The sequence below is a fragment of the Psittacula echo genome, assembly GCF_963264785.1.
Source record: "Psittacula echo genome assembly, chromosome: 4".
Taxonomy (NCBI): Eukaryota; Metazoa; Chordata; class Aves; order Psittaciformes; family Psittacidae; genus Psittacula; species Psittacula echo.
In genome coordinates this window covers 98,687,769-98,709,627 of record NC_137738.1, presented here as the reverse complement: position 1 = coordinate 98,709,627, position 21,859 = coordinate 98,687,769, and the positions used below count along the sequence as shown (strand labels likewise).

Here is a 21,859-nt window from a genome sequence, read left to right as displayed (position 1 = left end):
CCAGACCTAGCTGTAGCTGCAGGTAGCACCTTCCGAGGAGCGGGAAAGCCGCCCAGCGTCTCAGCCACAGCCGTCGGTTACCTCAGTTAACAGCAACGCCTGGGGCAGCTCTGAGGTTGGGCTCTGAGGATGTATTGATGCAAGTTACACTAAAAACACTATGTACAAACAATTTTGGATTCACAAGCTTTCGGGTTTCCCTCATGCAAAAACAGAGCAACCTTTATTAATGAATTATCAGTGCTTTCTACCCAAGGTGTGTACGACCGTCAACTACTGAGGCGGTGCAGGCAAACCTCCAGCCCACCTTCCAGCTCAGAGGGGCCATCCTCTGCCGTGGCTGCCGGCAGGCGACAGGCAAAGGCAGGACAGTGCCTCATGGCTGCCACCGCCTCAGGAAGCACCCCTGGGTCGGGGCCAGATGGGTATGAAGAGTTGTGCCTGGAGCCCACTAGCGCGCAGCACCACACTACTGGTGTCCGCCTTTCTTTTCCCGCTCCCGGAAACAGCAGAGCGCGGGTCCGGAGGGCACTTCCGGCGGCGGTTGCCAGAGTGACGCGGTCACCAGGGAGGCCGCGTCGTGCCCACCGAGCCTCGCCGCCGTGAGGAGCGGTCCCCCCGCTCCGCCAGGATGTTCATCTATCTGTGCAAGAAGGTACTCCTGGGGCACGGAGGAGAGCCGGGGCGGCGGGGTTTCTCCCGGGGGTTGGGAGCGCGGAGGGTTGGGAGCGCGGAGGCCTCGGGGAGCTGAGGGGACTCTCGGGACTCCCGCTGGCTGCGGCTCTGCTGGCGCTGGTGGTGCGGTCGTGGCGTTGGCCTTTGAGCAGAGTGATGCCCTGATCTGCCTTGCCAGCTCCTTCGCGGCCTGCGTTCAGAGCCTGGGGCTTCTTTGGTCTTGAGATGTCGGCTCTGCTCTTGTCAGAGCTCTGCGTCCCTCTCCCCTGCTTCGTTGCTCATGATGCCTTCTCAGCACACCTTTGAAGATGTCCTGCTATAATGATTTACTGCATGTGTTGGGTTACCTTTTCTCAAGCCTTGTGTTGCAGTTTCACTGGTGCTTGTCACTCTGATTGTCTTTTGTTTCTTTTTGCACGTACTGATCTGTTGATAGAAATAAGTTTATCTGGTGTGCTAGCATAGGTATCTTTGAGGTGTTCAGATAGAGTATTTTTAAAATAAAACATGATTGTTATAGCTGTGTAGAGATACAAAATACTTCTTTTTCAGATTGCAATTCCTGGTAATGTTCGATTAAGATGTATTTCCTGGAATAAGGATCAAGGTTTCATAGCCTGTGGTGGAGAGGATGGATTACTGAAAGTCTTAAAATTAGAAACACAGACAGGTAAATGAGCGTGGGTGGTTTTAGGTTTGTTTGTTTCTTTCGTTGTTTTTCTTAAGAACAAAATCCACTGCACTTCAGGAAGCATAACTCCTTCCGCAAGTTTCTTGATGGTATTGCACATTTTAAACCTGTACATAGATAGTTATGTATTTGCCAAAACATCCAATGTGCTGTTACTTTCTTTTGCACAGATTTCCTCCAGCTTGTGTTACATGCACATGTGTAATTTGTGTACCCATTACATCTGCTGAAGTTTTCTTTAGCACTTTTTTTCTTTTTCAGGGCACATGTTTCATTCTTGTTCATTTTGTATAGGCTTCCAGGTTATTTTGGAATTTGTTTTATGATTTCTTTATTTTGTTTCAATGTTCTCTACCATCTTCATTATTTTATGGAGGAAGCTGCCAATTTTTTTCTTTTCTAAATAAAAATGTTCCAAGAAAAATAAAATCTAATATATTTTCGAATTATTTTTAAGTTTTTTTACTGAATGTAGCAAAACATGATAGCCATAGTTGGGTTTTTTTTATGTGTTTTTTTTTTCCCCTGAAAAACTGCTTGATCATAAGGAGTGTATGAATTTGGATGACAGATGTGAATAGCAAACACATTGAACTGAGGGTGGAAAATTCATCCTGCAGTTACAATTTACATTCTTTTAGGTGAATAATTTTATCTATGTAAACAGTGATTGAAGCTGCAGTATTGACAGAGACACAGTAGTATGTGTGCTTTGTTAGGCAGATTTTATAGCTGATTTTGTTATTTTCAGATGAAGCAAAAATAAAGGGACTCGCAGCTCCTAGCAATCTTTCTGTGAATCAGACTCTTGAAGGTCACAGTGGTAAGTGGCTTTGGTTATTTAATGTACTTCTGCTTAGAATAAAAATTACAAGATTTTGTGAAGTTAATAGAGTAATTTTGCCATAATTTTTTATTACAAGTCTGAAACAAAAATTATTAGTGTTCAGCTCAGGTATGTAATACCCTGGCTATCTATTTTTACCAAGTTATCTGATGAAAGACCTACAGTCATATCCGTGAGTGAATTACTGGATTGAGAATCAAACTGATGTAGCCTAACTTCAGTTCTCGTGGCTGATGTGTAATGCAAAATGCATGCTGCACAAACCAAGCTCGGCTCTGCCTCTTACGACTTAAAGTTTGCTTATGGATTTTGCAAGGCTAAGTCTGTGTCCTTTGACATTACAGCCTGTCTTGTGCTTTGTATTACCTTAGGCTTTGCTTTCTCCAAATTATTTGGTACCCATTCATTATCCTGAGAAAGAAATACTGATTTTTATTTAAGTGGATGCTGCTGCTGTATGTGTTATATTATAGACAGACTTTATTTTTTGTTTTTTTAATCATGCAGTGCTACTGGTACAGCACTTGTTATCTCTGACTTTAGCATGGTTAATCTGTAAGTGCTACACAGTTGCATGGGACTGGAATATTTTTTTCAGTGTTTGTGTAGAAGATCATGATATGTTTGTTCACACACTACATTTGTAGATGACAGATAAAGAATGTTTTATAGCAGAAGAGAAAAGCTAAACAGATGGGCAGTTAATGCTGGAATTGCTGAGTTAAACATTTATAGTTTTACTGTGGTTCTACTGTGGTTTCTTTTTAAAAAAAGGAGAACAGTTTTCTCTTACACTTTTTATATAAAATTTTAAATTCTGTATAATAGGCTAAAATCAGAAATGCTACTAAAAGCCTTCATAAGCATTTTTTCTAGCAACACATAGAATCATAGAATAGTTAGGGTTGGAAACAACATGGATCACTAGAAGTGGGTAATAGTCCATGGGACCTACTAGAGCAGGCAGCCTCTCTGCAACATCCCTGATCCGTGCCCCAGGTAGGCAACGCACCTCCGTCGAGATCAGGTCAGGCCGACAGATGAGTGCTTCTGCCCCTTTCAAAGTAGAGTCCCCTACCACTATGACCCGCCTCTTTTTTCCTGGCAGCACCAGTACTGATCTTCTTTACCGGTGCACCAGCCGATTGTTTCTGGTGCAAGTGCCCTTCCTTCTTAGCCCCCTGGAGGACAGCAAAGCGGTTCTGGGTGGGAACAACAGCTTTAGGAGGAAGCTCCTTGCTTTTCATTGTCCTCTTCCTCCTTTTTTTGTCGTTTTTTGTTGTTACTATTTCCCAGCTTTCTGGGTTGACAGCCTCCTCCTCTCCTCCATGAGCTGCAGGGGACACTTGAGGCCCCTGCACAGTTTGGACATTTGGATGGATAAGCTTTTATTTTTTTATAGTATATGACATTTCCTTATATGTTATGGTAACTTCACATTTATTCTGAAGAAATCAAATTTAGTTCAGTACACCCATTTTTTGCCTTAAATATATCTTTGTTTTCTCTTTATTAACAAATTATAATATGTGTGCGTACATGGACTGCAGTGTAGAATCACAGAATGGTTTGGATTGGAAAGAACCTTAAGACCATCTAGTTCCAACCCCTCTGCCATGGGCAGGGACAGCTCCCATATGCAGACAAAGTTTATAAAGGTTAGAAAACAGGCTAGAGAAGGATAGTGTGTGGAAGTAAAAAATGGATGCAGGGAAGCATTAAACTCTTGTGAAAGGAATGTTAATTGATCATCATCTGTGGACAGTGGGCTATGAAGAGAATACTAAAATTCTTACATTCTTTGAAGAATTGGTCTTTTCATGAGGATTAGCAGTTGAAACCTGCCAACAGTCAGGTTATTTTAGGAGCCTGGTTAAACATGATAAAAAAAAATGAATTCGTTTAGTGGATATTTTGAATGGATGTTTTAAATTCTGAAATAGATTACTGTTACCTTCACAAATTCCTGACATTCAGGGTATCTTTGATTGCATCTGTTGATAAAGTTCATGAAAGTCTGAAAATGGAAAGGACACAGAGGAAATGGATGACTAGCAGTGAGGGCATGAAGGAACGTGATGCTTGAAGTGGCCAAGTTCACATCCAGTGTTGAAATCAGATGCTGCTTAGAAGCCACGGTTTGAAGATGTGTTGGATCAAATATTTATGAGTAGGATCCATATGAGACTTGAGAGTCTGCGGGAATTGTGTTTAGAGTTGTCTTTTTGGTAATTGTGAAGGAGATTTTGTTTTAAAAGTGCAGCATTACTGAGGATCAACATACTAAGGGGAAGAGAAAACTAAAACTTATTATGACAGTGAAGTTTTGTTGCCTTCCCAAACTAACGTGTCAGAGATGGTCAGAAACTGCAAAACTGTGATTTGGGTTTCACATATTGAAGCAATATTCTGAGCAGAATTTGGAGAAGATGTTAGTCAAGTGGGTGAATACAGAAGCAAAAGGAGCTGTTTAGCAGGATTTTGAAAGGAGAAATGAGAGATACAAAAAGAATGCCCAAAATTAGATTCTGCAGTGCAGATTTCTGAAAAGGTCCAGGTTGATCAAGTTGGATGTGGTGGGTTTTATTAACTTACTTAAATGGTGTAAATAAAAAAACTGTATCATTTTCTAGGTGCTGTGCAAGTAGTGACATGGAATGAACAGTATCAAAAACTGACTACAAGTGATCAAAATGGACTTATCATTGTGTGGATGCTGTATAAAGGTACTCTGCAGGATAAATCTGAGATGGGATAATATTCCATGTTGTGAGAAATCTTTTATTTTTGTTTTCTCTCTCTTTTTTTTTTTTTTTTTTTCCTGGCAATTAGAAGAATTCCTACCCAGGGTTTTTATTTTGCAGACTGTAAAGCTCAAAATAGATTTTAAACAATTTCCAAGTTTTTATTGTAATACTTGTCAACATTTTTCATAGTGTAGTCACATATAGGAAGGTGGTGGGCCTGTAGAGGTACCTTAGGAAAAGATCCAAGTTTTAGCCACATACTTTGTAAACTGCTCTAAATTTCGTGTTTTCTTCTATTTTACTTTATTCCCTTGGAGGAAAGTAGTATATTGAACAAAAAAAGAAGCAGTGCTTGTTTGTATAGGTTCTGTTCTGGGTATTGTAGTATTTAAAGAGTTCTAGAAGTGCATCAAGCAGAGACGTATTGGTGGTAGAACTACAAGAAATAAGAAACCCTGCTGAGAACATCAATTATATACTTTCATAAAAGCAGCCTTTAGAAATGTGTAACAAAGGCAGTGGACTAATATGACTTCAGAAAGGGATTCTATAGGTACATAGCGAATAAGAGAAAGACCAGGGACAGTGTAGGCCCCCTCTGGAAGCTATCAGGAGAACTGGCTACCCTGGATTTGGAGAAGGCTGAGGTTCTTAATGACTTCTTTGCCTCAGTCTTCACTGGCAAAGGCTCTGACCACACCACCCAAGTCTTGGAAGGCAGATGCAGGGACTGTGAGAATGAAAACCCTAGGCTCACTATAGAAGACGATATGGTTCGAGACCATCGTAAGAACCTGAACGTACACCAGTCCATGAGACCTCACGAAATCCATCCGCGGGTCCTGAAGGAGCTGGCGAATGAAGCTGCTAAGCCGCTGTCCATCATATTTGAAAAATCATGGCAGTCAGGTGAAGTTCCCGACGACTGGAAGAAGGGAAATATAACCTCCATTTTCAAGAAGGGGAAAATGGATGACCCGGGGAATTACAGACCAGTCAGTCTCACCTCTGTGCCTGGCAAACTCTTGGAGCAGATTCTCCAGGAAGGCATGCTAAGGCACCTGAAAAACAAGGAGGTGGTTGGTGACAGCCAGCATGGCTTCACTGAGGGGAAATCCTGCCTGACCAATTTGCTGGCCCTGCATTTGTCCCTGCCCATGGCAGGGGGGTTGGAACTAGATGATCTTAAGGTCCTTTCCAACCCTAGCTATTCTATGATTCTATGACTAATCTGTGTGTTGCTCTAATTGGCTTTTATTGTTCTTGATCTTTTCATATGTACATGTACTTTTTCTTGGTACACTTAAATTCAATTGGAATCCAGCAAACCTCACAGTCAAATTAACCACTTTCCAACACATGTGGGAAAGAAGAAAATGAAGGTTTTTCTCTTGGGGATTTTTGTTTAATGAAAAATGGAAACAAAATCTCAGCTTCTCATTTCAGGAATAAAGAATATCACTTGATTAATCTTTCTGCCTGATACGTGGTGGCTACTGGCACATGAATCATCTCTTAGTCTGGAAAAGAACCAGTAAATGAGTTAATTCATATTCCTGTCAAAGATGGTTGTTCCCTCTGTTTTATGTATGCTAGTGTGTTCTTGTCAGTTCTGAAATTACATAAGGACAGATCTCTTCTTGTAGGGCCCCTCTTGGACTTTGGCTCCCCTCTTCCATTCCTCTTTTGTCAGGTTCTTTTTGGAAATAAGTAGCTCACATCCTAACACTGGGTTTCACAATAATTACATCTGCGTGGTCTGGGGACACTATGGAGTTGTCTTGCTAGATTTTCACTGAAAGGGCAGAACAACTTTAATTACTTTCTAAAACTACTAAAAAAAATTACTAAAAAGATCTAAAACTTATTAAAAAGCTACTTCTGTCGCTTTCTGTTTGTCGTACATTACACTGAGAAGTCATATGTAACTCACTATCTTATGTTTACTTCTAAGCAGACCATTCTCAGGTTTCTCCATTTCATTGAACACATAATTTGATTGCTTGGTAACTTATATATTTTATATATATTATATATATAGCTAATATTATATATTTTATAATACATATATATTATGTATTTATTTTTTGAACAACTTCAGGAATTCGTATGGCTATGAAACATCATTACCATCCTCTTTGCATCTTTTAAAATGAGAATAATTTTACTCTTTGGATTCAATATCTTGCATCCACTAGGGGATTATCAAATCAGAAGTATAACACAGTTTTTCATTCACTACTAATAGGTGCTTGGTACGAAGAGATGATTAACAATAGAAATAAATCTGTTGTTCGAAGTATGAGCTGGAATGCTGATGGAAAAAAGATTTGTATTGTGTATGAAGATGGTGCTGTGATTGTTGGATCGGTGGATGGTAAAATTTAAGCTCTACTAATTATTGTGGTATTACATAGCTTTTGTTTTCTATATTATGTATGTAGCGGCTCTGTTTCTCTAGATAAACAGGATCAATAGTTAGTTTCTAATTGTTGCTTTGATTTTATTTAGCTATTTTAATTTTTACATTGGAAACTTGAATCCTATTTTTAACTTTGTGTCATGTTTATTAAGTGCAATCAATGTCCTGTTACAGGTAATCGCATTTGGGGGAAAGACTTGAAAGGTACCCACCTGTGCCATGTGGCCTGGTCCTCTGATAGCAAAGTTTTACTCTTTGGAATGTCAAACGGAGAGATTCATATTTATGACAATCAGGGAAATTTTATTGTAAGTTCATGGTGGTATAATAAAGGTATTAACAGGCTTACTTAACTTACTAAACTTAACTTACAAAAACTTACTTCCTGTTAATGTATTTCATGTTTGTTTAGTTGGTGGAATTCATAGTTGGTAGACTTCAGTAGTGAGAACTGGACAAGATCTTGTGTAGAGAGTTTTTATTCAAGATTTGCAGCTGCAGCATTTTAATATAAATATTTCTTTCTTGGTAGCTAAGTAAATATTACATCAACTAATGCCTTTTTGCTTTGCAGTAGTTATTGAAAATGTGAAAACATGTATTTGATACTAATTAAATGAAGTTCATGTTAGAAGTACTAATGTAATATAAAGCCATAGTTAGAATAGAGCAATGTTTTCCATTACTGCTGTCATTCCTTATTACATAAGGAATGTTACATGCTTCAGAGAACACGTAAGTGCTTTCTGCGTTCCTACAACATTGGCTTGTTTATTTATTTTTATCTACTTATTCGTAGTACTGGAATATATAATAATGCTATGGCAAAATGCTAAATGGAAGTAAAACACAGACTTTGAAATGAGTGATGTTCCAAAGAACCATGTTTACTTTTAGATACCTCTTATGATGAATTTCCTGTTTGCCTTCTCCCCTTCCCACTCCACTTTTCCCTTTCTCATTCCCCTCCTCCCCTTTCCTTCTTTAACCCCCGACTGTATCTTTCTTTCTTCCCACTGCTGTAGTCATGGTGTTTCTACCATGTGCTATAGATTATTAAAATTCTTTAAGTGAGTTGTTGTCCCTCCCACCCAACACTGTGTATGGCTGTGTGTGCCAGCCCTTGCCCTCTCTTCCATAACTTACCTGGTAGCCCTCTTTGAAGTGATCCAGGTGTACTCTTTCAGAAAAAGCCCTTTTCTGTCTTACTAGGTGTCCAGGGCTAATTACTACAAAAGTAAACTTATCTTAATTGCTGTCCTAATTTGGACACATATTTTTTCCAATTATTTTTATAATTTATTCAAGTGATTTTTATGAAGAAAAAGCTGACAAAAAGTTTCCTGTAAAAATCCTGTGGCCAGGACTGGTTTAAATTATTTCTATTTTTTTGTAAAGTTCCAGTAGGGTTCTTTGTGTGCATGCATGTGTATGTTTGTGGTGGTGGGTTTTTGTTTGTTTGTTTTTTTCCTTTGAAAAGTAACTTAAAAACAAAGAATGAAAATGCCAATATTAAAATGCTTCTTTGTAGTTAAAATATATGTTTTCATACCTCTGATCTGGCTTCAAATAAGGAAGTTTTTCAAACTTAAAATTTTGAGAATGTGAAAATTTTTCTTGGGACAGGAAAAAGATTTGCATAGGTATCTGTTCTTTTGCAGTATATCAGTAAAGATGTAAATTGTTCTAAATAGCATGTTGTATATGACTTTAAATAATTAATGATTCTTGTTTAGGTGAAAATGAAGCTGAGTTGTTTAGTGAACTTAACTGGAGCATTCAGCATTGCTGGAATACATTGGTACCATGGCACAGAGGGCTACATTGAACCAGATTGTCCTTGTCTTGCTATCTGTTATGACAATGGAAGATGCCAGATAATGAGAGATGAGAATGACCATAGTAGGTACCAAATGTAGGGTGCTAATTAATGAGCTACTCATGACCCAAAATGTCGACTTGTATTTATATTCTTTATGTTTATTTCTTAAAAACTAGACCCTGTTTTGATTGACACTGGTATGAATGTAGTATGCATCCAGTGGAACCACTGTGGAAGTGTATTGGCGGTGGCTGGCTCCCTAAAAACAACTTCTCAAGATAAAGATGTAAACATTGTACAATTCTATACTCCGTTTGGTGAGGTAAAAATATTTAATACATAAATGTTTTTTTAAAATCTTAGTATGATTTGAATATGTGGTTGTTACTGATGGAATCTGGGTGCCAAAATATGGGTGTTTAGTGTGTTTAATGTGCTCTAAGGTATCTAGGATATCTACCTGATCTGGAAAGATGACACAGGATCAGATCACCTTTTAGAACAGCAAGTTAGTGGTCAGCATGAAAATCTGAGTGCCTCTCATAAACCACTAAATGGTGGGATATGTGTAGTGTCTAACTTTGAACACCTAACTCTGGTACCTGAGTTCAGACCTAGCAATAAGTGATCATCATCTACAGGAGTTTCCTTAGTTGAAAGTATTAAATGGAACTAAAGGTTTTGACAATAATGTTGTATCTCAGGCTGCTAATGTCCTTCAGATTAACTGAAACAAGTGTTCCAGATTCTGTATCTACTATAGTAGTTTTGGTTATGAGTGCTCCATCCTTGGCAGAGTTCAAGGCCAGATTGGATGAGGCCTTGGGTGGCATGGTTTAGTGTGAGGTGTCCCTGCCCACGGCAGGGGAGTTGGAACTAGATGATCTTAAGGTCCTTTCCAACCCTAACTATTCTATGATTCTAAATCTGTTAGATTTTAGAATTGTTTTGTTCTAGTTCTCATATTCAAGTACAGACTTAACATTTTGGATGACTGTATCTTCTATGAATAGTGTGTGACCAGTATGTCGACTTGGTATTTGCATCTTATCAAAGGCATGAAATAGGTACCGCACTATGCCAATTCATTAATAACAGTTTGTTTAGGCACAAAGTTATGCCCTCAACAGGCAAGTTAGATCTAAGCATAAGTATCAGTGGTCTGCTCTGTAAAATGCTATATTTTTTTAAAGTCCAAGACTATTCAAAATCTGACAGTTAATAATAGATGAATGTATCCTTTATTACATACGTCCATATTATTTGCAAACAAAAAGCTTCACAAGAAACAAGTGCTCTGTGGGACTAAGGTTACAGTTCTTGAAAACTTCTTTTTCAATTGTTTCCTTCAGTCAACTTCAAATTCCATAGCAAAATAAAGATACAAAAAAAAAAAAAAGATGGAAAGTCTGTTTATTTGCTAGCTCTTAAATTGGAAATGGACATCTAACTGCCTTTCTTAGACTTTTTTTGAAAGGGAATAAAGAGGGAAATGCCCTTTGCCTCAGTACGAATTGTGTACCTATGCAGTGCATGTTCTTGACATAGATTAGCTATTGGTTTTTATTTCTTTAAACCATCAGTTAAAGGTGTTGTACATCAACTGGGACATGTCAGGTAGTGGTGCTACTGTTGTGTATATTCTAGTAGGAATTGAAATTATGAAGGTGATTCAAGTTACCAAACAGGAAAAACTGTTTATATTGACATTCTCCATCTGTTACTTATTTTTGTAAGTTTGAACTACCACTGAGTCCTGGTGTTTCTTTGTCTCTGGGGAAAAAAAAAAGAATAAGGCAAAAAAATACTTTATGGAAATGCATGTTAAATATCTGTTTGTTTGCATGTGTATTGTATTTGGAGAGTCATTAAAGGGTTCTGTAAAGAGGATCTGTGTTTGGTTTTCATCAACTATCAAAACTGTTTTCCTATGATAAATACTGACTCTTTTCCTTTCCTTGTTTTACACAAGCATTTGCGCACACTCAAAGTGCCTGGCAAACAGATCTCTGCTTTGTCTTGGGAGGGAAGTGGACTGAAGATTGCACTGGCTGTCGATTCTTACATATACTTTGCAAACATTCGTCCTGATTACAAGGTACATAGTAATGTGGCACTTAACTGCCACATAATAATGTTTCCTGTGACTATGTTTCTGAGTGTGTTGAGAAAGTAGTTTTCTCTAATACATAAATCAGAGCTTAACTTATGATTACTGCTTGATCAGCAGTAGTGACTTGAAGTTTTAGTGGACTATGAGTGTCTTGGTGGTGGAATGACTTTAGCCATTGCTTTTACAGTGAATTTATGATTTTATTTTCATAATATGTGAACGTGTGCTTTGTTAATATTAACAGAATTGGGCATGTTTCTCATGTTGGTAGTAACTGAGGCTTGTCACGCAGGTAAGGTTCCAGTGTTTTTATTGCTGTTTGGTTAAAATGCATGGGCCAAGTGATATAGTGGTGGTTGGTTGAGCCTTAGTTTTACTGTCATAGTTTTGATGGTGAATTATTAGTTTGAACCAGGAGAGTTGTTTGGAAACTTGAACAGTAGAAACTAATACAGCCTGATAGGCGCATTTCCTACTTATACTTCAATTCCAAATATACTTTAAGAAAACATGAATTCAGCTAATTCTGAATCATGTTTTTATCTTGTCTGCCACATAGGGTTTTTGTTTGTTTGGCTGGATTTTTTTTTTTTTTGTTTAGAGTTAGGACTATTTAACTTAAATTTACAGTTTAATAAAAAAAGGCAATTACTGTCCAGTATACAGTATTGTTTGTTTTTTTTTTTCCCACCACGTTATATGTTCTTTAATCATCTGTGTGTAACTGCTGTGATTAAAGAGACAGAATGTAATGTGAGGAACATACTGCAGCTATATTGAAATGTATTGTTCCACTCAGTTGTGAAAAATTATTGGTCAGGGAGTTACATAGACCAGTCTGCTAGGAAGCAATTTCAGATAGCTTGTAAATCTGCTGGAAAAGACTTTGGAAATTTGAGCTGGAAATTAGTCTTGCAGGAAATGCTACTTAATGTTTATTCTGGGAAATATATAACAGCTGGAGCACAGGCTTATTGCTTTTTCTTAAAATCATCAGTATATATGAGACCATGTGTATTTCAAGATCTGGCACAGTTTGCAAATGAATAATATTTTGAAACCTTTGTTTTAGAAACTGCATGTGTAAGCTCCTTTTTTTGTTTTTATTCCCCTTTGCATATTTAAAGTGGAAAAAGATGTGCTCAAATGAATTTATTTCTGCAGCAAATAAACTGTTAACCTGTTGGTAGTATACTCAGTTTCAATGTTAAGTATTTTTATGGTGAATGATATGTGTTGTCCTTCAGTAAACAACCCACATTACTATTGCTATGTTCTTTCTGATTACATCAGTAACTAGATATTCTAAAAGGTTGCAGTCATTAAATGGTAGTGATTCAAAGCTGTCAAATTTTGGCTGCACTGAAAGTAATGACCTGGAGATGAAGTGTTAGTATCACATTATCCATCTCCTGAATAATCCCGTTTCCTATATTTTTCAGGTATTATCATAATAAGAGAAAGGGGTTCTAAATTAGTATGACAGTAAAAGTATGAATAGAGCTGACCTTTTTTAAGCTATTCATAGTTTTTATGAAATATCTTTGGAGTTGAAATACTAATTTAGAGTCTATACCTCTAGTTGCATCTCTTCTGGTGTATATTACCTTGTTCAAATCTACACTGGATTTCACTTTATATCCTAATCATTCAGCATTCTGGGGTCCTTTGCCACTTTTTGAAATCAGTTTTAGATTTGACAAACATGATTTACAGTTTACTGACTTGTGACCTCATAACTTACTCATAAATTTTGAATATTCAGAACAGTATAAGTTCTAGTTTGCTCTCTGGGAAGGATCTGGTGGGTAGTGCTCTGATTGGAATAATGGTAGTTTTTTACAACCCTTCTATTTTTCTTCCTGTATCCAAAATGAGCTTGATTTTCTTCAAAATCCAAGTCGATTGTATCAGTTAGGTCATCTTCATTAACATGCCTGTGGCCTTTCTGAACAATAATAAATGATAATAATAAATGAATGAGGTACAACTTCTAGGGCTAAAAACATGATGACCAGTGTGTTGTATTTATCCATATTCATGTAATCCCGTTATTTACTTATTTATTACATTTCTATCTTGTGTGAAAGCTGGATTTACTGATTTGTGATTCCAAAAATCATAGTGTTTTTTACATGCCCACTCCTGTTCCTCTGGCTATCTTCCACAGCATTATATTTGAATTCCTGTTGAACTCTACTTGACAGATAACCTTTGGGTTCTGACAATTTATTACTGTTCAGTTTATAGATCGATTCTAAAAGTTCTTTTGCTAATAGTTTATTGTCTCGGTTTCATTCTCTGTAGAGTGTGGGTACCCTTCTGGCCAGCTCTCTAGCAAGCCCTCTGCTCTCTCTAGTAAATGCTCATGCAGAGAATTCTAGTAGTTTTTCTACAATTGCATCATCATCCTTAAGTGGTTTGCTTTATATCTCCTTTATTGGTCAGCTTCACCTCTTTTCTGAGATGTTTTCTGGATTTGCTTTTTAGAAAAGGTCTTAATTACTAATATCTATAATTTAAATTAGTTGAATGCGATACAATACATCTTAATGGGGTTTACAGTATTCATAGAATCACAGAATGGTTTGAATTAGAAGGGACCTTAAGGATCACCTGGTTCCAACCCCTCTGCCATGGGCACAGACACCTTCCAGTATACCAGGTTGCTCAGAAGTGCTTGGATATTCTGTTTCTTCTTTTGCCCTTTCTCCTACCTGTTACATGAATAATTACATTCTTCTGGGCAGAAGAGAGGATTTTTCTCATGTTGTTAATATGGAAGATATGATGTGAGTTATTATATTGCTTTAATATAATTGGTTATTTTTGTCTGCTTCAGTAATTGCACTGTTTGAGGTGTTTATTTTATTTCTCTTGGGAAATGAACATTGAGTTTTCAAATCAATAGTCATAGAGCAAGCATTTTCATGGCAAAAACCATCATCACAGTGGGTATTTCTGTGTACCTCCTGAACAAGGAAGAAACAAGGGAAAGTGAGATCTTGTTTCATTTTGAGGTTGATCCTTCAATTCTGATTGCAATAGGCTATTCTGGTGATAGAAGGGCTTCTTTTGCCAGTTTAATACTATGCAAACAATGTATTACCAGAGCTGTGTTCACATGCTTTTAATAAATCAGTTCATCACCAGAACAGTAAAGAGTACTGAATACTGATTGTGTATATGGAGTAAATACTTTCTTTCGTAGCTGTGAACAGTTTATCATTGAATTCCTGTGACTTCTGATGGGCTTTATCAAAATTGTCTCTCTTGGCAGTGGGGTTACTGCTCCAATACGGTTGTTTATGCATATACCCGACCTGATCGTCCAGAATACTGTGTAGTCTTTTGGGACACAAAGAACAATGAGAAGTATGTAAAATATGTCAAGAGCTTGATTTCCATAACAACTTATGGAGACTTCTGTGTTTTAGCAACTAAAGCAGATGAAAATCAACCTCAGGTAAAAGGTCTTTTTAATTTTCACTTGAAACAGTCTGTTCCACATGTCAATGCTTTACAGTCAGAATAAGATGAAATATAAAATTCTGAATCTGTCTCAGTGTGTCATTCAGTTGTCATTTGACAAAATGGCACTGGAATGGACTCAGTGTTTAGAAACAAAGAACCCCAACAAAGTCATAGTGATAATGTGCAGAACTGATTAACTGCCTCTATATTTTAACTCCTTGTAGCCATTGGTAACTTACTGAAAACTGCAGCCTTCTAAATTAATGTTTCTTTAGAAATATTTAAAGAAGCTAAAAGCAGGAGAGGATCAGAATGGTAATGAAGACTTAATCAGTCAGAAGTGATGGGGGGGGAACAGGAAATTTTTAGGTAAATCCCATGTTCCTACAAACTGTTCCATTTATTTATTTTAAATGGATTGACAAATGATATAATTCGGTTAATGTATGTTTGGTTAGCATGATGGATTTTCTTCTTGTGTTTGCTTCTGAATTATTTCCTATATCACTTGTATATTGCTTACAAAGGAGGAGCAGGAGACGGAGTCAATTGGTGCAACGGTAAAAAATATGATTAATGCTGCTTTGCTTGATGGCACAATAGGTGGTGTACTGTCATATGGACTGAAAATCTGGTACCCATGGCCAAAACCATTTGCTGAAGTTGAGTGCAATAAAATGAGATTTTTGTTCTGGGTCTTCCTTTATAATAGGAAACAGTGGAGGGACATAGTGTAACTTTCTTGAGCATTTTAGCATCTGAAAATTACAGATAATGAGGTTTTTTCAATTCTTTTGAAATGGCTCCAGTGTAATTATTAACACTGTAGGGGGTCAGCTTTTAGGAAATTAAGTGAACAAGCTTATCCTTTGGGTAGCAGTTCATTTGAGTTGCTTTCTGAAAAACAGATTTGTTTTGCAATAGATTTTGGTCATTAGAATTGTGATTTCAAGATGGCAAAAGGTACAGCAATAGCTCATGGGGAAAAAAGATTAATTTTAGCAGAAACTGTTTAAAGGTGAATGTGATTAAGTTACAAAGAACTTACTGGTGATACCCATAAGCAAGGTTTGAGCTTTCTGCTTTCACGAAATCAGACAATGATTTGATCTTCCTGCTCCTGGCACCACCCTATATAGCTTGTGCAGCCTCTGTCTTGGATACTGTTACTCCATCACCTCTTGGCAGTCCCTGATCTATTGAGTTAGAGCCTCAGAAATTCGTAAAAGTGCATAAAAGAGAAATTGATTATAGAATGAATGTTGGGATAATTTACCAGCGAATAATTAATATGAACATAATGGAAACAACAATTAAATGATTTTAAAAGCCAGGAGTGGTTTCCTACAGAGGTGGAGACTCAACATAATTTTTTTGAAAAGATAAATTTGAAAATGCTGGTGGTATGTTTAACTCATGAACAAAGAAATAATACCACTACTTTTGAGAAGGTTTTATTAGTGGCAGAGCCAGAATAATAAGCTAATTAATGAACAGAAATGCTTGTTCATAACTTTTTCATTGAAAGAATGAAGTTCATACACTAGCTGAAACTAAACTCTGCCATTCTCATGTAATGAATGAGCTATCATTCAGTTTCAAGGGGTAAGCTGTACAGTTGCTGTAGACTTTGCAGTAAAAGTTGCTACTTAATTTCTCATTCAAGACATTCTTATTTCCTTGTACAGTCATCATGAAGATATTTAGTCCTTAGTTTAGATCTGGAAAAATAAATACATTAGCAACAACAAGAAGCACTGGTGTGTAGGTCAATTTTTATTTATTAGCTTTTTCCTGAGTTTAATAGACTAAGCTGAGGTATCTATGCTACCAAAGCCTTCCCGAGCAGGATTACAAGAAGGGCTAAACTAACAAAACTCACTAATTTTGTAGTATCTGCAGTACTGCAGAGGACGGCCTTATTCACAGTTCTCCCCACACTGTAGCCTTCTTGGAGGTTCAAGGAGATGGAGGTCTGTGAAGGACTGTTGGTCTGTTCTGACTTCTGAGAGCTAGCAAGGGGCTCTGATGCAGTTTATTACCTATTGCATAGACAGCTATGCAACAGTTGAGTCACTGAGAAATTGTTGGTGTGTCATGCTAGTAAATCATTGCAGTACAGCATGTGCCTCACTCAGCAGGGGATGGGACACTGGCTGTCTTGCCCATATGGTATCTGTGGACCCTGCTGGTGGTACATCCATGTATTGTATTTTGTCTCGTAGATTTGCTCCTTTGCTGAAGACAGCCGGTCATTTCCCTGTTTTATGCTTGGCTTTGTTTATAGTGCTCTTTGGCAAATACCTCATTACTCTCATGCTTACGCTGCTTTATATTTACTACAGTCGTGGTCCCTCTGTTTTCTGTTGCAGACCAGCATTAGATTGCGTGAAATGTGGGTTATGAGATACACCTTCACAGAAAATCTCGTACAACTTACTGATTTACAAAAAATGTAGTAGTAATGACACTTGCTTTTATTTTCATACAGTATGTGCTGGTTCTCTGCAATTCTATTGGCACTCCCTTAGACCCCAAATACATTGATATTGGTAAGCAACCTGCAATAGTCTGTTGTATTTTTTCTAGTATTTATAATGAACTTCTTATGCAGGTCTGTTGTTCAATGAAACAATCACTGTGTGGTAACACCCCTGGAATCCAAATGTTTTGACATCTGTTCTGTACATGGTTTAGCTATGATTTTTATATTGGCTTCTTACTTGGACTTAACTCTCACTAAATGTAGTAAATGTGTGATCAGGGGTTCCCATGTTGTGAATTGTAACTTGTGTTGGAAATGACCTATCCTCTCTGCAAAAAGTAACTCTTCCATCTAAATTAATCTTTTTAGAGAAGTTAGTTCCAAGCCATAATGCTAATACTTGGTGTTAATATTAAACAAACAGCCATTCTGTCTGATAAAATAGATGGGAAAAGTGTCTAGCAAAGTTTTGGTAAGAAAAATGATGAGGAAAGTAAGGTGAAGAACTGTAAGACAAAGAAGGAACAACAATTTATAGAAGCAAGGAAGTAACAACACTTCATAGAAGCATATAGGTAGGAAAAATACCAAGCCAAGAATAGAAATAGTTGAGGCCATAAATATGATTATTTTTCTCAATCAGTGCTACTGTCATTGAAATCTGAAATAAATGCTCTAACTGGAATGACAGGTTAGACTACTGAACAGTTTTATTTTTTGTTATACAGTAGGTTTGTAAGTGTCATTTTCTAACATTGTTTGGTTTTTCAGTGACAGCAGGAGGAAATCAGCTGTGAGTCATATATATATATCTTGTGAAATTCATGGCTGATATTGTAGATCATAACTGAAATGAAGAGTATCCTGCTCTGATGAATCAGTTTTGTCTTCTGGAATATGTGTGAAATATTGTGATACTTCAATTTCTGGTTATGTCAATTTTACAATGGATGGAGGAGAGAAAACAAACAAACAAACCAACCCCTCTAAAAATCCGCAAACTGAGCACTGAAGTAAGATGGTGTGGTGGGTGGTAGTGGTGTGGGTGGAGTGTCTGTTGTGTACCTCCTGTCTCGTCCTCTTTCCTGACCAGATGTGTGCCTACTTAGTCTCCTGGACTGACTTGACAGGTGGGATTGGGGTGGTGGGAGGAGGATTCAGGGAGTTACAGGAAGTAGTTCTGTCATTTCTGCAGCTGACATCTAAAATAAGTTCAGTGAATCATTCCTGAAAAGGGTCTTTTTGCCCTCTGCCGAGTACAAAGAAGCCCAGGGCAACCACCTCATCATCTCTGTCAGAGATGTCTAAAAACAGATGAGACAAATCTCACTCAAATGGTCAAAATTAGTTTTGCATGTCCACCTCTAAGTCTGTGTTTAAACTCTTTGCATTTGTCTAGTGTTCTGTTTATGTGAGCTTTCTAAAGCTATCTGTGATAGTTTTATTTATTTACGTTATAAATAAAGGTATCAGTTTATGATCCCCCCATTACAACCTATCTCCTTCAGCTGTTTGAACACATGAAAAGAATTTTCCCCCATGACTGAAAACAGTAAAAAAGAAACACAATTTAACTGAAAAATGCTGTAGTTGTTCCAGCTGGGTTTGAATTGTGCTGAAGAGATTAAGCAATCTGGAAAAAGCTTCTCTTCCTTTAGCTTAACTAGGCATTCTGCAGTCTGCTGCTGTTCCCTCCAGTGTCAAGAGGATCAGTTTCGTGCATAGATCTACAATATGGTTTCCTAGTGTGAGTTCATTTGTGAAAATGCTATAGACTATGTTATAGACTTCAACCTCATTTTATAACAATCTAAAATGTTACAGACTTCAACCTCATAGACAGGCAAGTAGCTGAGGTGAGGAATATTTAGATTTTTGAGTCCTGAAAAATTTCTGTAGTCTCAGTAGTTCAAACATAACAAGCAAGCCTTTCTTTGCTCTGTAGTAAACATGGCCAAAAATTCAACCTTTTCTTAATATATGCAGTCTCTAAGACTCCTTTTAAGTTAACCCACCAAACTTACGGAAGGGACTTAAGATGAAAATGAAAAGCAAGCACCTACAATTGCAAGACAATTCCAAAGACTGTGTGCTGGTTTTATCATAGTTGCTTTCCTTTTCTGTGATCTTTGAAGATACAGCTTTATAGAACAACTTGAAATATTTACATTTTGTGCGAGATGTAGACACCTGTACACAGTCAAGGTGTTATCATGCTGTTTATCACAGTTGGAGCTTCTTGCCAATAGAAAATATAATTGCTCCAGTTTGACAGGGTGCTGAACTTAAGCAGCTGACTGGCCTTGCTGAGATCAATAGAGAGAAGAGAAGACCTTGTAAAACCTTAAAGGCAGAAGACCTGTAAGTTTTTTTAAGATTCCAGTTAATGCACACATCTGAATTGTAAATTGTCAATTTATAACATTTTATAAAATTGTTTCAACAAAGTGCTATTAATCTCCTGATGACAAAATAATTGTGACCATGCACAATGTTTGATTCACCCCCAGGAGATGCAAATCTTACACAAGTAGTTCAAGAGGGGCTCAAAAAAAGTGCTTATTCCTTTTATTCTGTTGAATTTTAAATGATGTCATTAGCTTTCTGATGCTTGCCTCTGCTAATGGTGGCAAAAAAGGATTAATCAGTCATTATCTGGTCAAAGGCCATCCCTTTAACTTTCTTTAGACGTTAATGTATAGTCACACCTTAAAGCTCTTCCTCATGTTGCTCTTTATTTTGACCAAGGGCATTTTTCTTTCTGTGCTTCCTGTGCCTTGTGTTTAGAGTCATTCACAATAGCTAGTGTTTGCTAGGCCGTAAATTACTCTTTTTCTCCAGTGTCCAGCATTATTACGTTCCATAGGTACAAACATTAACCAACAGTTTCTTCTGTGCTTGTTTTATAGGCTTTCTGTCAAAAGTCCTTTCATGAATAGCTAAATATAAATTATAGAAGGTTAAATATCTTGTTATATAATATCTTTTTAATGGAAACACAACAGATGGTATCTGCTAAGAATGTCATGCAGGCTGGATTATGTCATCTTCTTACATGTGCTTAGGAACACGGACATAGTGAAGTGTTATCTTTCACATATGTCTTAGCACCCCGTGCAATGGATTTAACAGCCTGATCAGTGTGCAGGTGGATTAAAGGCACAGTGATGGAGTCATGCCTCAGTGAGTCGCCTCCTGCCTGGACACCTTAAGAAATGATAATCTACAGATTACAGATTATAAAGAAATGCTGATCTACATGTGAAACAGCACTTGAACTGCTGTTACTTAAAGCTGATAATTTTAAACTATAACTGATCTTCAGTATTTTGTTTTGTTCTCTAATCTGTGGCCATTCATGAGTTGTCCCATGTGCAGTTCAGTTTTCCCTGCTGCTGTCTGATGGTTTCTTCTATTTATGAGAGAACTGTTCTAGAGACTTCTGAATCAAACTCTAAACTTAGTCTTATCAATAACATCTACCTAAGTTGGTCACAGTTTCTGAGGAACAGCCTGTAACAGGACTCTATGAAAGCAGCAGTTCAGTCTTGTGTCTGTCTGTCAGATTGCTTCCTTTCAACCAGATTTAGGTGGGATTACTTGTCTCTCATGTTTGTATATCCCATTTCATATACTAGAAAGTGTCTCAGCTTTTTCATGCAGTGAAGTAATACAGTCATGCACTAAATCTGTTTTCCATTATTTTTTTAAAAAAGATTTGACATGAAAGCAGATGTTTTCTAACTGTTTTGAAGTGAGATGGAGTGAGTGTGGATGAAATACTGACATCACAAAAGGTTGTTTGAGATTCCTGGATATGTAAGAAATAAACTTTCTCTCCTTCAGAGAGGAGGTTTTATGAAGGGACAGTGAAGAGAAATGAGGTGAGAAAAGAAGGGTCAGAGAAAACTTAAAGGACAGTTGTTCCACATGTTGATGTTTTGATGGGGTGGTGTGTTTAATCCTTTTCAGTATTTGATCATTGAAAAGTAGGACAGCTGTTTAAATGTTTTCAGTATCTGAAAATTAAGTATTAAGATACTAATACTGAAGTTATTTATCTGCAGGATCTGTGGGAAGAGCTAGACAATCTAAGAAGTCCACATGTTTAGCATTGAAAGCTGCCATGCAGTGGAAATGCTGACTAGAGGAGTATCCTCTTGCCTCCTGACTTATGATGCTTGCTTTTCTGTCTGCTTAATAGCCAGAGCATGAATTCTTTGAAGGGCACTGATGCCCAAGTGAGCAGCAGTTGCTGCTAAAATTGAGACCGCTGCATAAGATGATAATACTTCCCTACACTAAAGGAAACTAAGTAGTTAAACCAGCAGCGTAGAAAGGAATTCTAGATCTTCCTCTGCCTGAAGAAACTGAAATGAGCATCTTTCCTTTTCCAGGAAAGGACAAACCCCATTCCTTCCTTCTCTGCTCAGCAACAGCCCAAACTTGGGAGTGGCTGGGGCATCCTTTCCTCATATTCAATCTATGCTGTTACACAGCCAAGAAGGAAAGCATTTTGGGAGCAGAGTGTAACCCAGTGATTAAGGCTCTGAGCTGAGAAGGGGGAGTAGAATACTTTCATT

General features: G+C 37.5%; 1 protein-coding gene across 2 annotated transcripts in view; it reads left to right on the top strand.

Annotated features, from left to right (window-relative positions):
* Window positions 1–546: 546 nt before the first annotated feature.
* Window positions 547–21,859, top strand: part of WDR35 (WD repeat domain 35) — a 49,115-nt gene continuing 27,802 nt past the window's right edge. For both annotated transcript variants that reach the window (XM_080614895.1, XM_080614896.1), the window contains exons 1-11: window positions 547–655; window positions 1,228–1,345; window positions 2,118–2,189; window positions 4,847–4,939; window positions 7,209–7,337; window positions 7,557–7,690; window positions 9,119–9,284; window positions 9,381–9,526; window positions 11,177–11,302; window positions 14,598–14,783; window positions 17,283–17,343. In XM_080614895.1, the coding sequence (XP_080471021.1) occupies window positions 632–655; window positions 1,228–1,345; window positions 2,118–2,189; window positions 4,847–4,939; window positions 7,209–7,337; window positions 7,557–7,690; window positions 9,119–9,284; window positions 9,381–9,526; window positions 11,177–11,302; window positions 14,598–14,783; window positions 17,283–17,343 (1,255 nt within the window). In that variant the 5' untranslated portion in view covers window positions 547–631. The remainder of the gene's footprint in view (window positions 656–1,227; window positions 1,346–2,117; window positions 2,190–4,846; window positions 4,940–7,208; window positions 7,338–7,556; window positions 7,691–9,118; window positions 9,285–9,380; window positions 9,527–11,176; window positions 11,303–14,597; window positions 14,784–17,282; window positions 17,344–21,859) is intronic.